A 15,718-nucleotide genomic window follows, 5' to 3' on the forward strand; every position below is an offset into this window, starting at 1 on the left:
TAATCGATCTGTAAAGTTAGGGAATTGGGAGGTGCGGCGACAGGAGAACCGCCGCAACAATTGTTTTGTCCCGAAGAGGTACGAGGATCGCGTCGACGTCACCGAGCAGCACGGCGCGGAGAATCTCCCCGACGCCGATCACCAATCTAAGAAGGGACCGAATTGCTCCACAAACAATGTGCTCTCTCACCATCTAGACCATCCCTCTACTGAGATCTGTTTTCTACAAATTCGTATGCACCGATACTCATGGAGTCATCTTTTTTAGGATAAACTTATCGTTACAGACTACCGATGTGGTAGATGGAATGGATAAGAAAAAACACCAACATGAAGCGTAAGAGACACGAGCAAAAAGGAACAAGATATAAGCACCATGTAGCGATGGACCATGCTAACACGTCCTAATATGCATACCCCGCCCAGAAACCCAACCGAAACAATGAGAATAGAAACATAGAACAATACAGCATGCCAACGGAAAGCAAAGCAAACGTAGAAACCCTTCAGATCATACACCCCGGTAAAGACCCGTATTTTTGCGCTGCATTGTCATGAGCGGCATCGATAGAACACCATCAGAGTCGGTCATCGCGGCTGAATGCAAGGCATGGAAACATGATCAAATACTTCGTATTAATATAGTGGAAGAAGATAGAGGAGAGAGTATAGGTTGGCGATCACTCAAGCCATGGCCCGCGGGCTCTGTTGCTGGATGTGCTGCAGGAGAGCATCGAACAGACGGCCGATCTAGTAGGGAATGTCACGTCAGTGAAACGAACTAATAAACCGTTCAAACAATGGTAAGCTTACCTCAGGCGCAGCCTGAATAAACGGAAGACGGAAGAAGGTGTAGCTCCGGTTCTGAAGCAGCTCCTGCAGGGTAATGATGAGACCCCATGGGTGAGGGCGGTGGACAATAAGCCTCTCGAGAAGCACCCGGATGATTTGCTGACGAATGTCAGAATCGTCCTGCTCCGAGTAGTCGGTGCCGAACAGGCGGAGAATGGCGAAGCTAAAGAAGTAGGTATGGCTGTTGGGGTAGCGGAGCTGATTGGCCATGCCGCTCAGGAGATAGTACCGCGCCTCAGGCCGGAAGGCCTTTGCTAGCTTCTCGAGAAGCGCCGAGTGAGGGGAATTGTCAAAGGCCGCGCGAATGTTGCCCTTGGTCGCATTCGCAGACACGGCGCTCTGACCAATGTAAAGTACAAGCGCGTTCAAAAGGACCACGTTGACGTTAATCGGCGTATAGTAGGGGCCGGTTTCCTTGGTGGGAGGATTGTACACGGCATCGGAGATCTGCTGAATGACCGAATCAGATGCATTGGTGCTCTGGAGTGCACTGTCGACAGCACTCTTGATGATGGCCTGTTCCAGCGGACCAGCAGTATCACCGGCGATTCTGGGGGCTTCCCGCATTTCTTCCAGACGCTCAACCTTCAACCCCTCCCTGAACGGGTCCGGGAGTTTGTGGAAGGACGACGGATAAGCACTCAGGACCAGGTTCCGAAGCTGAGCGCAATGAGCAGGGATGACGTTACAGAACTGGAAGTGATTCTCTGCCACGAACTCAGGGAAATCGTGATGCAAGATCAGCAAGATGCGAAGAACACCCTTGTACAAGTCCTTAGCAACGTATGAGATGCTGGCCGGCTTGAGCTGCTCGCCAATGTAAGAGAGCAGCGCCTGCATGATTTCGCAGTACGGTCCCCAGCCCGCCCGCTCCGGCATGTTCAGCATACCGGACATAAAGAATCTGTGAGAGACCAACGACAGCCACCCGTAAACGAATCCTGGGCAGTACTTGGGCTGAAGAGACAAAAACTTGTTAGCAAAGGCGAACATCATGTCCTGATGCTGATCGCTTTGCTGAAGCCCGTTCATGGAATATTCACAGAGAATGCTGGAGAATAGCCTAAAGAAGACACGCTGATTGAAGGCCTCGCCTCTCATGACATGGTGGTGGTTCAGGACAAGCACGAGCAGTGAGAGGGTAGAATTGAAGAAGGCTGCCTTGCTTGTCTTGGCAGCTCCTGTAGACTCGCCTTGGAACTTGACAAGTAAGACAACCAGCTTGGCAAGGGCATCGATGTAGAGGAAAGCTTCATCGAGACTTCCACTAGGGTTCTGCGACTCGTGATCGAACATTGCAACCGAGATGTCGATGCTAAGGCGGAAGAAGAGTGCCGAGTCTTCTTGGTTGTCCATGACCTGTCGCTGATGCAGATCCTTAAGGAACGAATAGTAGGTGCGATCAATGGCACCGGGAGCCTTGTAGATGCCAATCCACTCGCTGAAGATATACTCCATCTGGTCACGCTTGGACCTGGCCTTGTCACTGAGTAGGGGGTTGACGACTTCGGGAATGCCGGATTCACGCAGCTTGCGAATGATGTCGTTGGCCACAGTAACGTCCGACTCTTCTGCAAGCCATTGGCTCATGGCTTCAAGACTGCCCGAGAAGTCAGATCTTAGAGCAGAGGGTTCCTCGCTGAAGAGAACACGGTCCATGAGGTTGGAGAGGACATCCAGGGCAGCAGTGTTCTTTTGAAGGATAAGACGTGTCAAGATCATGTCAACTCGACGAATATCCAGAAGTCCGACGTCGATGAGTGCAACCGTAACTGGCACGTTGAACATGTGCTCGTCGTCAACCTCAGAAAGTAGGGCCCAGGTGTAGCGGGCCACAAGAGTGGACATATCGCACAGTTTCGCAAGCAAGTGTGCGAGGACTTCGATCTCTAAGGTCCCGGGTGTCTGCGAATACAGAGTCGTACAGATTCTGAGGCCAGTTAGACGAGCGAGTTCTTCACCGTTGGGAGAGGCAAGGATAGTGCGGAGTGCTTGGTTGTACTCTTGGAGGACAGCACTCTCCCTGCCAAGGTCCCGAATGCGCTCTTCAGGAGCGTTCCGAGCTGCCTGCTGTAACTCGGAAACTATGCTCTCGACCTTCTCACGCGGGCTTTGTGCTTCAAGGAAGCCATTGAGCTGAGACTGTGCGCCGACAAGACCAGTCTGCTGTAACCGAGCATCTTGCTGGGCTTGTGGTGTCCTATGGGGTACAGCTGGCTGTTCTGCAGGAGTAGAGAGATTGGGAATAGGCGAATACGGTTCCTGAAGAACATCTGGAAGCTGTCGACCAGAATCGGTGGAAACATTCTGAACGTGGGCCGCTGCCGGGCCACGGGCTTGACGGGCAAATTCCTCATAAATTGCCAGTTGCTCTTTGTTCAAACCTCCTGCAGCCTGTCGGTAAGGCTCGGGGATGAAAAGGCCCCAGCGATTCATCGATGGGTCAATGAAAGGCTCATTGGGCCGGGCCGCCCTGTGACGCCGACGAGCTTCCAACTGGGGTTCGATGACCTTCTCGATCTCAGGAAGAGACTTCTCCTCTGCGGCCTTCTCAACGATACCGCAAGCAGCATCGAGGTTATCGTTGACACACATGAGAATCAACCCCTCTGGCATTGGCTGATCGGAATACTCTTGCTGGATCATGCGAATGTAATTGGTCATGCTCACCTTGAGCGGTTCCTTACAGGTCACAAGAGCCAGGCTACCAGCCAGTTGCCTAACCATTATGCCAGCCGCATGACGCACTCTTTCCTCATCAGGCTCCATTGCGAAGTCCTTCGACACCAGTTGGACGGTGGAGATAGATGCGATGGTAACTGAGCGTTCCACAACGGGAGTGATAATTTCCGCGATGGCACGCTCGACCGCGCTGTGCACTATCTGCCGAAGGACATTCGGGTCCACCATGCTGCTGGCAGACGACGGGAGTACAAGGATCTTGTCCAAGCTCGGGAGAGTCGACATAATGGCAGCGGGTGACAATCGCTCGTGGCGGATTCCTTGATTGATGCTTGTGAGAGTCATGTCCTCGAACGCCTCCAGACCATCTGGAATATTGGCCGTAGACAGCGCGTCTTCGATGTGAGCAGAGCGGTCACGGATGATGACAGAGGGCTCAATGGTCTTGTGATCGAGGTCGAGGTCCTTGCACAGGACTTCAATTTCGAACTTCAAGTTCAACTTGAGTTCAGCGAAATGATACAGTTCCATGAGCAATGCAAGGATGTCCATCAGCCAAGGATTGGGAGGGTTGAACACCGTGGACTTGGTGGCTTGGACGAGCACCTTGCATGTGAAAGGAATCACGATAGTCAGGCGCTGGCTATCAAATCCCTCCAAGAGAAGTCCCTTGAAGTAGACATTCTTATGTTTGATGGGCTTGTCCTTGGCTATGGTCAAAGACCCAAGCCATGCACCGAGGTTCTTGAGATGACCGCGATCGGTGGATGAGTTGATTGTAGCTTCGGAGTTCAGAAGCTTGGATACACTGACATAGGTTTCCCTTAGAACTTCCGCCCATAACAACTTGTCATTGATACGGTCCAGCAGGTCAAGGTAGAGCTGCTGGAAATTCGGCTGCAATTTCGCACGTTCCTCCACCAGGTAAGACGCGAACCATTGATGGTGTTGGTCACGAAGAACATCCGTGAGATCACGCAGCTTTTCATCAATGTTTTGCTCAGACACATTGTTCAATACGAAGAGAATCTTGTCTTGGACATCTTCATCAGGATCACGATAGACCTCAGGTCTGAGAAGCGGATCAACATGAACGGAAACAAATTTACGAGTCGATCCATCCGCGGTCGCGTTCTCGTCAACGTTCCCATTCACGGCAGCACCCGGAATACTGTCCGCTCTTCCAGGCTCATCCCTAACTTGACTCCCTTGCTCACGCAGAACTTCCTCGGCTTTCTGGTAGATCGTAGTGCCCTGCAGGGTTGGGATTTGTAGGAGCAGGTGGCAGAAGCCAGCCCATTCAGGAAGACGGTTGATCAACTGCTCAATCGCCTCGACACCGAACTTGTACATAGGATCATGCATTTCATGATCACGCACTGCCTCCAGAATCATGCCCAAGCCGACCTTCAAGGTAATGCCGTCCACTAGCCGGAAGTTGATGATGCCACCAAACATCACAGCAGTTTTGGTAAGTGCCTCCAGGGGATATTCATGGTAGCAATGGTATTCGTCAATAAGGCCATGTACCATACAAGCGAATAGGTCCTGCTCGGCTGGTTCACGGGAGGATTTGTATCTTCTCATCAGTTCAAGGATTTCCCTGAGTGAGAGCTCCTCGTGATACATCTTGCCGAAAAGCTCTTGCATCTGCTTATCAACTGCCTCGGGCAACGAATTTCCGTTCTCTCCGTTGGCGTCAATGATGTCGTCGAAACCTTCTCCGTAGTTGATGAGTCGCGGATAAGTCTGAATGCATATCCGTTGGACAGGAGTAAGATTTTCGCGGTCACCGACATATTCTTCGAGAACTGACAGCAACGTGAACACCGTTTTAACCGCAAGACTAACCATCTGGGGAGCCGACTGTTCCTTCCGTTGGACGTGAAGCTCGTCTTCTGCCTTAATCCTCAGGAACTTGGATAGTAGGCTTCCCATATCCATAGGGCCTTTCTGTGCCGCATTACGAACCCATTGTTCCAGATCGAAGGGCCCTTTACGATGAGCGTAGCAAGCAAGATCCATAGCGAGACCATTCGTATATCCCAGGAGATAGTCGAGCCAACCAAACTCGACAGCATGTTCATAGATGGCAGCAGTAGATGTCGGGTCTTGCGTGAAAGTTGTGAAGAGTTGCTCTGCTACCCACTGCCGATCTTGATGCCAGGCCCCATGCAGTGCCAAATGATATCCTTCCTCTTGTTTGAGTATGAAAACTATCAAAGTTCGAAGGACAAAGCTCTGCTGCACACTAGTCCAAGGCTGGGGGAGAGAGAGGGCTGAGCACAAGAAAACGGGTAGACCGTACTGAACAACCGCCTTGATCATCAGTTGGCTCTCCGCGGCGGCCCAAGACGCTTGGGAAAACAATGCTAGATCGAATATGGCTCTCATAGCGTCCAAGGACCGGAGTGGTGACTTTGCAGCACGTTCGCCTTGCAAACGAACGAGCTCGGGACCATCGGCGAAGAAGTCAGAGGGAAAGGTGGCACGTAGGTTGGGGATTTGGGATACATCTGTCCTGGAAGCAATGAAAGCGGTCAGGAAGGACATCTGTGTATCACGATGCTCCCAATCACCACCCCAAAGCTTCTGAATATCCAGGGTTGGGTCATCCGTAGCTGCAGCCAACAGGACCGCATACAGCTTAGCGAATTGTCGAGTATCAAGCCTCAAGCCCTCACGGTCGAAGCTGCGGAAGATAAGAGACCAATTGATTCGCTTCTCGCCATAGTGTGCCTGAACAGCTCCGAGGAATGTCTCCAGAGAGAACTCGCGCCAATGCTGAGAGAGCACAAGGAAAAGCAGCGCACTGGCAATATGCTCTTCGCCCCAGCACTCGGACCCGGTTGAGTTTATCGTCTCACTGACGGCGTCGGCATTCGACGTTGCTTTCGGTCCTCTTGAGTGAAGTTGGCGGACAAGGGTATACCTGGGGTTAATGAAATTAAACATCTGAAGAGCAGACGCAACCTCAAATGGCATGTCCACGCCCAGCTTCTGATAGCGCAAGTTCGCCGCATACACCAATTTCCCTTTCACTTCATCTGTGAAATTTCTAGGCGGATACAGTATGAACCGCTCGATTGTCATGCCAATGAAAGAATTCTTGTAATCCTTGCTGACATCAGACAGAGTCGCCAGGCTTTGCAGGAACGGTGTTATGGAATTGGATATTATGGCATCAGCTGTTGGAAAGCATTCGTCAGTTGACTTAGAACACAGTCTGATATTCGGACTAACGACTCACCTTTAGCACGCAAGTCCGACTTATTAGCGGTTTTGAATGCCAGCGCGAGAGAAACCTTCACAAGAGGATCGAGTTTGAAGTGATCCAAAAATGTAGAGAGATCAAAATCGCGGAAGATATCTCCCTCGGATGTATCTACCGTCTCTGCGATCTTCTGGGCCTGTTCTATATCCTGAGACACTTTTTGCATCTCCTGAACTAGGAGCGGATAATTGCCAGCATTTTCCACGGACTTGTTGACTCCGGGGAAAATCTGCGGGGCATTGCCCGTAAGCAAGCGGCGAAAGTATTTGGAAAAGACCTCCATTCCGTTCGACTCAACAAGCTGGTACCAAGTCAGCATCGTACTGATACAACAAATAGTAGAGGGGGTTGACATCTGCGATGCTATGATGTGATGTACTTACCTTATGAATTTGAGCAGCTTTGGTCTCCCACTTTTCTCTACCCTCTTTCTCTGTGATAGAATCTAGGAGCAGGAAGACCTGTGCGATGGATATCTTCGTCAACGACGACTGGCTCGCGTGAGCAGCAGAGCCTGAAGCTGCCGATCCCGGCTTGTCAGAGGGAAATCCCGTAGGTGAGTTCACGGTTGTACCGGACAACAACGGAGAGAAGGTGGCGCCTCTGGAAGATCCCGTCCCACCTCCGCCTCCCCCGGAGCCTCCTCCACCCGCGACAGAACCCGCTGCGGAAGCCAGATGTGACCCTGAAGACGGGGTGTGAGCTCTGAATTTAGGTGAGGAGAGAGACTGCCCAGGTTGTTGGTGCTGTTGCGAGCCAGATTGAAAGGAGGCGAACGGTGAGGGCGTGGAGGCTGGCGAGGGTACGTTCCGACCAACAGGATGGCCCCTAGCAGAGCTCAGAACGGCGGAAAAGGAGGAAGTCAAAGGAGACGCGGTTGAACCACCTGGACCAGGACTGTTGGACTGAGGTGGCCCCCGAGAAGCTGAGGCGAGTGAGGAGAGGTTGTTGGTCGCAAGTGGAGTCAACCCACGCCGAACACTAGACTGGGACACGGACGGACCCCAAGGAGATTGCTGTGACCTTGCCGGCCTGGTCGAAGAGGATTTATCGGTGCCAGAAGCAATCGACGATTGGGAGGAAGGAGGAGGGGGAGGGAAGGTCATCTAGGAGACGCGATCATTTGATCTGAAGGCGAGCGACAAATTTTTATTATTTGCAACAGAATAAAAGCAAAGTCGAAGCCAAAATTGATGAGAACAATCGTGAGACGTGCAACAGAGCGACGGATTCTGGCAGCGGAAGAGCAGAGACCGATGGCAATGAAGAGGATGTTGCTTCGTGGCACAGGATGGAAGTTCCGATGGGTGTGAATGACGGGCAGAGAAAGCGAGGTTGAGTGGACGTGCGGGTCGGGAGGTGCCTGAGGAGCCCACACTAGGTGGCCTTAGGCAGCGAAAGAGAGCTGCGTCCTGCTCCTCCCACTTACTGAAGAGAGTAGGTAGGGGGAGGTCGATCAAACCAAAGTTTGAGGGGGAAAGTGTGGTGAAATTCGGCAGAGAGATGGAAATTCTCAAACCGGCAATCACGATTTAGGGGTTCTCAAGCTGAGATTAACGACCAGTGGAAAGGACGCGCAATATAGTTTTGGGCAAAGTGCGTAGGCGAGCGACCGGACTCGACCTCCAGCTTTGTCTCTCCTGCATAATGACCACTACGTTTAGGCAAGTGCGGCTGGGGGGTCCCGAGCACGTGAGCATGACGGGACCAATGCGGTGGCTTATATAACCGCTGAGTCATCAGGCGTTCCTGGGTTGCAGGTTGCACTCGGGTTATCTACAGTTAGTGGGTAGTTTTATCAAGGTAAAGTTATCTACGCTCTTTCGAATGTCCAAAAATGGGGGAAACCGGGATCCCCTCTTGACGGTTGTCCCCAGAGTTACTCGATAATTGATGCCCGACACCCTCAACATGGTCACCGACATTTCCGCTCGAGCAGACCTAGTGTAGATAATGGCGAGTTATCGCAATGGAGCTTCTCTCAACACTTTTTCGAAGAACCACGTATACGATCCACAGCACTAGATATATCCTATTTTACCAAGCGCAGGATAGATGGTAATAGGGGGTTTTCAAAGGAGAATGAATGTATGGGTAAATTGCGTTCTTCGCGCGCCATCGATGAGACCTCGGGACCAGCCACATCCATGGATGGATAATGACCGACCTCAGGGTTTTTAAAACCCTACAAGCCAAGGAAGGGCGCAAATAAAGTGTGGGAAGGGCGTCACAGGAACAAGAATCCATACCATTCGTCAGGTTCCGTTCAGTGGGAGAGAATGATAGCCACCGGCGGATATCCCTTGATGGGCCCTCGAGGAAGATGAGGTGGTCATTGGGCTGCCTGACGCTGCCCCGTGATTCTACCGCCGGTTGCCCCGAGAGACACGCCAGTGTAAACATGACAGCGTCAGCCATCTCCATTCCACAGCGTAGCTTGTGGCTAACTCCACCAGATCCAGTTCCATCTGTACTGCTTTCTCCATTCTTTCTTTCTGAAATTCTGGTTCTTTATCTTGCTTCTCCAGGGGCATCCAGGTTGCCATCTTCGTTTGGTTTTCCGTCGCCGTGGGGTTCTCGGGTTGTTCAACATTTCTTACAGCTCGCTCTGCGTTACCTTTCAAATTGCCCATATCCCTAGATACCGATAACCAGATGAGCAAAGGCTGGCCGAAGCTCTACACTTTTACCGGACTATAATCTGCCAAAATGCCGGGCACAGTTGCAGATGGGCCAACAGTGGCCATGTCCTGTATAGTACCTCGACATTCGATTAGCGAGTTCCATGTCCAGCTAACACTTCGACTTCTACAGTTGCCAACAACTTTTGGGGCAAGGAAGACGCGGGTGTTGGGCCAATGTTGGATAGAATGCACACATCGAAAGTATCGTGTGATGAGTTAAAGACATTCTACAACAGTACGTCGGCCGATCCTGGGCTCAGTAAGAGGATTGTTTGTGTTCTAACATGATTATTAGTACGGGCTGCTATCGAGGATGAGTACGCGCGAAAGCTTCTAGCACTATGTCGCAAGCCACTAGGATCAACAGAGATAGGCTCCCTCCGGTCGTCCTTCGATACCGTCCGCGGTGAGACTGAGGCTATTGCGAAGGCCCACGCAGCAATTGCGGGCCAGATGAAGAGAGAGCTAGAGGAGCCATTGATTGCTTTCGCCGGTGGTTCCAAGGAGCGAAGAAAGATCATACAGAACGGTATTGAGCGTCTTCTGAAGACTAAAATCCAACAGACTCAGACTGTCAACAAGGTAGATTGCCCTGCCCATGGAAAAGTGCACAGGACCGTACTGAACAAAGCAGACCAGAGATCGGTACGAACAAGATTGCCTGCGGATCAAGGGTTATTTGGCTCAAGGGCACATGGTCATGGGCCACGAAGAGCGTAAGAACAAAGCGAAATTGGAGAAGACGCAAATACAGCTGGCATCGAGCAGTAGCGAGTATGAAGCAGCTATTAAAATTCTCGAAGAGACTACTACACGCTGGAACAAGGAGTGGAAAGCAGCTTGTGATGTACGTGCGATCGGCAACTTGTCTTGAGTCTTGACGTCTGTATACTGATAAGTTGTTCCAGAAATTCCAAGATCTCGAGGAAGAGAGACTTGACTTTACAAAGAGCAGTCTCTGGACGTATGCGAATATTGCATCAACTGTCTGCGTCAGTGATGATGCGGTACGTTCTACCAACCCAACTTCCGGGCTTCCGCTAACGATCAATAGTCCTGCGAGAAAATCCGACTTTCCCTGGAGGACTGCGAGGTCGAAAAGGACATTATCTACTTCATCAAAGAGAAAGGAACCGGTCAGGACATTCCTGACCCTCCCAAGTTTATCAACTTCTGCCGGGGCGACATCAACGATACCAGCTCGGAAGTATCTGAAGAAGAAGGGTACTCGGTGGCCCAGTTCCAACGGACGATAAACCCAGCATATCGCACTTCATCACCGCAGCCTTCTTCGTACGAGCCTCAAATTGATCCCGATGCTGAAATTGCAGCCAAGATAAACGGCCCGTCCACTCCTTCGAGCAGGGAAGCTACAGTCACTCCGCAAAAACAACCACAGCAACCAATGCAGCAGCCCGTACAAAAACATGTGCAGCAGCCTATGCAGCAACAGCCGCAACAGCCAATCCAGCAGCCCGTGCATCCGCCAGTGCAGCAACCTATGCAGCCGCCAATGCAGCCACCCGTGCAGCAACCTGGTATGCCACAGCCAATGCCTCAGCAAATGCCGCAACAAATGCAACAACCGATGCAGCAACCCGCTCCCTTGGATCTACGGCGTGGCGGTCAGCTTCCACCGAACTATGACCCCAACCAGCATGGCGAAATTGCAAAGGTGCCACACAACGCTTATCCAACCGATGGTATGACCATGTTCTGCAGGACAGGTCCGCCTTCAGAGCGCAGCTCGGGATCCAATAGCGCCTACCGACCGTCCAGTCGGGATTCCCAGAGCGAAGTGTCAAACCCTACATCGATGTCGAGTCAGGAGCCACCAAGTGCCAGACAATCTCCCACGAAACCCACGAATGGTGTAGCCCTTCCAGGTCTAGGGGCAGACAAACAGGTACAAAAGAAGAGGAGTGCATTCTTCAGCAACAGTCCCTTCCGACGCAAGAGCCGCCATGATAAAGACCGCCAGTCTGGCCCATCTCAACCACCTTCTCGCGGCACTTGGGAATCACCGTCAAAGTCCACCAGTCCCGTTAAAGCTCCTCAACCCCAACAGCCAATTTCGGTTCCCGACCCCGACCGAGTATCTGGAAGCCCCGAGCCCGTGGATCCAAGGGCAAACTTCCAGCTTAATGTCGGAAACAATGTTTTCGACGTGGACTCCCCTGACAAGGATAAGAAGGGATCCCCATCGAAAGCAGCCAAGGCTGGTGAAGAGGAGCTCGATCCGATTGCCCGGGCTCTTGCAGATCTGAAAGTAGCAGGGAAGCAATCAACCACTCGTGTATCTGCTGACAGATACCACGGAATTGCAACTCCAGTGCCACCAGTAGCTGCTAACCCGGGCGCTGTGAGCACACCTCCCCCCGCTTACAACGATTCATCCCTGAAACGCCTCGACGCTCCGCAACCCGCATTTACGTCAGCGCAGATGCAGAAAACAACTCAGAGATACACTGGCCAGGCCCAGAGTATGCTTCGTGGCTCGAGCAAGCCCCCTTCTTTGACAAGCCGACACGGTGGACAGTCCCAGGAGGCCACACGAGCTCGTTCACCCGGTCCAGGACGAAGTGCGAGCCCTCATGTCAGTCCTCGAGTTGACACCCGCATGGGGCAATACAGTAGAGCGGCTAGCCCTAGTCCAACTTACCATTCGAGCAGCAGCATGAGAAGCCGGTACAACCAATCGCCAACCGTCCCATCGCCATCCCAGCGTCCCGTGGATGCATCTCCAACTGCAGAATATGCCCGAAGAGGATCTTCGCGTGCCGTGTCTCCTCAGCCACAATACCGGCAATCTCCCACCATGGCACCGCGCGGCGTGTCCCCGCAGCCTCAATACAGACAGCCTCAGAACACAATGCCTCGTGCCGTCTCGCCACAGCCGCAATTCAGACAACAAACCCGGCCATCCAGCGCCGGAGGCATGGAGCTTCAGCTTTCTGGACAACCCGACATGTATGCTGGCAGTCGTGACGGGTACGGCTCTCGACGTGGCAGTGGCAGACCCATGTCATACTACGACGAGGCCGCGAGCGTGAGGAGTCGGTCCAGGAGCAGAACAGTCGCTGTTGCCGATCCCAGTAGGCAATTCAGCCGCGACGGTCGACCCATCCTTCACTTCGGTAAATACCCCTTCCTCCTCTCCAACCCCATAGCAATAATCAACTAACCTTGCCTGCAGCACGAGCCATGTACAGCTACACTGCCGCCATCCCCGAAGAGCTAGGCTTCAGCAAAGGCGACGTCCTATCAGTAATCCGCCTTCAAGACGACGGCTGGTGGGAAGCCGAAATCACCACCGCACGCAGCCGAACCGGATTAGTCCCGAGCAACTACCTCCAAATCATCTAAAGACGAAAAATCCTAAACAAAAAACAAACGACAAAACACGATCAATGCCTATCTCATGAACCAACAACAACCAAATCATTCATTCCATCACCCCATCTATGACCCAACCATGTCCTACTTAATCACGTGTTCATGATCATGATACCAAATTGTGCTCATTTGTCTCTTCTTTGCCACATCTTCTAATCTTTGGGTCTAGTAGTATCTATTCCTCCCCTTCCATGGCACATTCTTTTTTGCGTCTTTTCTCCTCAGTTTCTAGCATGTCAAAATTGGTTGCCACCTCTTTGGACCTCTTTTTGTTGATCTTGATTGTGTTTCTTGTGTGCTGAATCTCCGATACCTGTGTGCTTGATTTTGCTCGAATTGTCTTTCGTTGAAGATACGGACTAGTTCTTCTTTTCTTTTCTTTTTGAATTAGCTGCGTTGAGATACTTGAATAATAACTTGGCGTATGGGCGCTGTATTTTTTGCGTATACGTACTACGTTCTATGACTAGACAATTTATTATAGCTTAATCTCGTTGGGGATGCATGTAACAGTTTCCAGATAAGAGAGTCACCATTCAATACTATTTACCTGGCCAAAAATTTGTAGACGTGGCTAAAAGAGCCCACAAAGAGAGACCAACTGAGCAGAGCAAGCTTGAAAAGGTAACCCAATACCATAAAGTGACCGCTCAATTAGAGGGAGGTCACATCTGGTGGCAGCTCGCCCCACTGGTAAAATAAGAGTAGCAAAAGGGTATAGAACCTGCACGACATCTAGGAAATGCTCAGAAACCAATACCAACTGATACAAAATGAGATGCCCGCGCACATGTATCGTACAAAACAAAGATGGGGGGAGAGAGAGAGAGAGAGAGAGAGAGAGAAATCGAGCCCTAGCAATCTAGAGAACACATGCCAGCGTGTGAAGTTTTGACGGACGCGAAGAGGGAGAAGATATGCCTGCAAGGCAAGCAATAGCAGGTCGATTTCGATTTCAAGGTTGTCTATCGTGAAGGAAGATGGTCGTAGGAGGGTTAGAGTTCATTGACGTCTTCGGATTAGTCTGCACGGCCGCATCCCTCCACCATACATCTAAAACCTCCTGGAGTTGTCAGGCAACGTATTCTACCGTCTTTGCAATACGGTTGTGTGGATGCGTGGAATCCAACCTGGGAAATCTTATCCCAGATGGTTTTCGGCGTAAGACTTTTGAGACCGGGCTGGAATGGTTCACCATTTCCATTCGTGTCAGCTGCGGCTTTGGCGATGTTGCAGACGAGGTAGACGTGGTCGTTAATATGTCCGCAACTGTTGCAGACCCGCTGGATGTGGCACATTTTTTGACTGTCTCAGAAGGATTTGGTGCATGCAGAAGCGTAGTAGAGTGGAAAGTTCGCCGTTGGAGGATTTTATTGGCCCTGGATCAAAGGGCATCGATTGTTAAGAGGTAAGAAAAAAGAGTTTCCTGCTTTCTCGATTCGATACTGGCTGATTATCTGAAGCCATGCAAATGAGTCTGGAAATCTTGGCTTGTCTTCTCGCTGATGGATCTGCAAGATGGTGAGTAGAGAGCTATGGCATCTTTGCTAGGCGCCGAAAGAAATCTTTCTATATGCCAAAGTGTGGTGAATTGGGGCACACGCCGAGCCATTGTGTCGACGTTTATTCCACGGAAAGCTGTGAATCAAGTTTTCAGCATCACTACAAGATGAAAATTTTGTTAAGACTTCACAGCCAGGCAGGCAACGACGGAACTTGACGAAGCACGGTATGGAGCAGCTAGAAAGGTGTGATAAAGAGATATTACAATTCAAGTGAAGACAGCATGATGGGTAGTGACAGGAATACATAGCAGAGCATCATGCACAGCAGGCCAGCAAATAACAGATTATAAAGACATAAGAGGTTCCGCAATATGTTCAATTGACACTGTACAATGGAAGGCTCACCAGTCCTTGATCAGGAAGATTGTCCAGGCAAGGTGGCTTAAGAAGCATCAGGCGAGCAGCCTCGGGACACATATCATGTGAAGAGCAATATCATGCAGTTATTATAGAGAGTTCATTCATCGTCAACAAAGGAGTTGGCCAGTCGGCCAAAGATTGGGACTTCGAAATGTTCGAGTGTGTCAACTAAAGTGTGGTCAGCTTGTGTTATCGTTGCGCAATCGTGAGAACACACCATCTCGATAAGCCCGCATGCTGAGAAACCCGATCATTGCAATATCACAAATAAACAAGAGCCATGAGAAGAAGCTTGACCAGGAGAATATTAGGTGGAGTATCTGAATGACGTTAGAGGTGTCAACGGTCGAATCGGTCGATAGCGTGACTTACAAACATGACGGTGAAAAGCATGCTCGATTGCCAGGCGTGGAAGCTTTAAGGCGTGTCAGCAAATCTGGCAAAGAGATGCCTCTGGGATATAGGAAAGATGGAATCGTACCGAACATAGTCGCTCTTGTGTTCTACCAACAGGAGGAAGACACCACCGGCAGGAGGCAGAAGCAGATATGCCAGCATAGCTTCAACATCCATGCGGATGGGGAGACTGGTGTCGAAAGCCCCGAGATTCCAACGACCGCTCTCAACATCATTTCCAAATCCCGTGTTTCCATGTCCACTGGTGTTTATATGACCCGCACCGGCGAACTGACTGGGGGAGGGGAGCCCCGGTGAAGCGAGTCCGGGGACGGGAGGAGATCCGCGAGGCGATCGAAGATTGGGGGACTTGATGCGATTCGCGTCGGCCAGCGACGGCGAAAAGGCGCGTTCCACCTCGGGGGACTCGTCCTGGTAGGGCGCAAAGTTCATCTTGAGCAGGCGATGAAGCGGAAGATGAAAAAACGAAAGCCAGGAGAGAAAAGTAA

General features: G+C 51.2%; 3 protein-coding genes across 3 annotated transcripts; 1 reads left to right on the forward strand and 2 right to left on the reverse strand.

The window, feature by feature from the left end:
• Nucleotides 1-684: 684 nt before the first annotated feature.
• Nucleotides 685-7,914, reverse strand: AtWU_09666 (CCR4-NOT core subunit CDC39; the record flags this gene model as incomplete). The annotated part of the gene is made up of 4 exons (XM_035504772.1): nucleotides 685-750; nucleotides 814-6,722; nucleotides 6,785-7,109; nucleotides 7,192-7,914. The coding sequence occupies 4 exons, from the start codon at nucleotides 7,912-7,914 to the stop codon at nucleotides 685-687; spliced, it is 7,023 nt and encodes a 2,340-aa protein (XP_035360665.1).
• Nucleotides 7,915-9,517: 1,603 nt separating this feature from the next.
• Nucleotides 9,518-12,858, forward strand: AtWU_09667 (formin-binding protein HOF1; the record flags this gene model as incomplete). Its single annotated transcript, XM_035504773.1, has 7 exons — nucleotides 9,518-9,560; nucleotides 9,623-9,727; nucleotides 9,788-10,074; nucleotides 10,127-10,339; nucleotides 10,401-10,499; nucleotides 10,547-12,629; nucleotides 12,689-12,858. The coding sequence occupies 7 exons, from the start codon at nucleotides 9,518-9,520 to the stop codon at nucleotides 12,856-12,858; spliced, it is 3,000 nt and encodes a 999-aa protein (XP_035360666.1).
• Nucleotides 12,859-14,910: 2,052 nt separating this feature from the next.
• On the reverse strand, nucleotides 14,911-15,662 carry AtWU_09668 (UPF0132 domain protein; the record flags this gene model as incomplete). The annotated part of the gene is made up of 4 exons (XM_035504774.1): nucleotides 14,911-14,981; nucleotides 15,031-15,133; nucleotides 15,186-15,228; nucleotides 15,295-15,662. The coding sequence occupies 4 exons, from the start codon at nucleotides 15,660-15,662 to the stop codon at nucleotides 14,911-14,913; spliced, it is 585 nt and encodes a 194-aa protein (XP_035360667.1).
• Between the last annotated feature and the right edge of the window lie 56 nt (nucleotides 15,663-15,718).

This window comes from Aspergillus tubingensis (assembly GCF_013340325.1).
Source record: "Aspergillus tubingensis WU-2223L DNA, scaffold_11, whole genome shotgun sequence".
In the NCBI taxonomy this organism is placed as follows: Eukaryota; Fungi; Ascomycota; class Eurotiomycetes; order Eurotiales; family Aspergillaceae; genus Aspergillus; species Aspergillus tubingensis.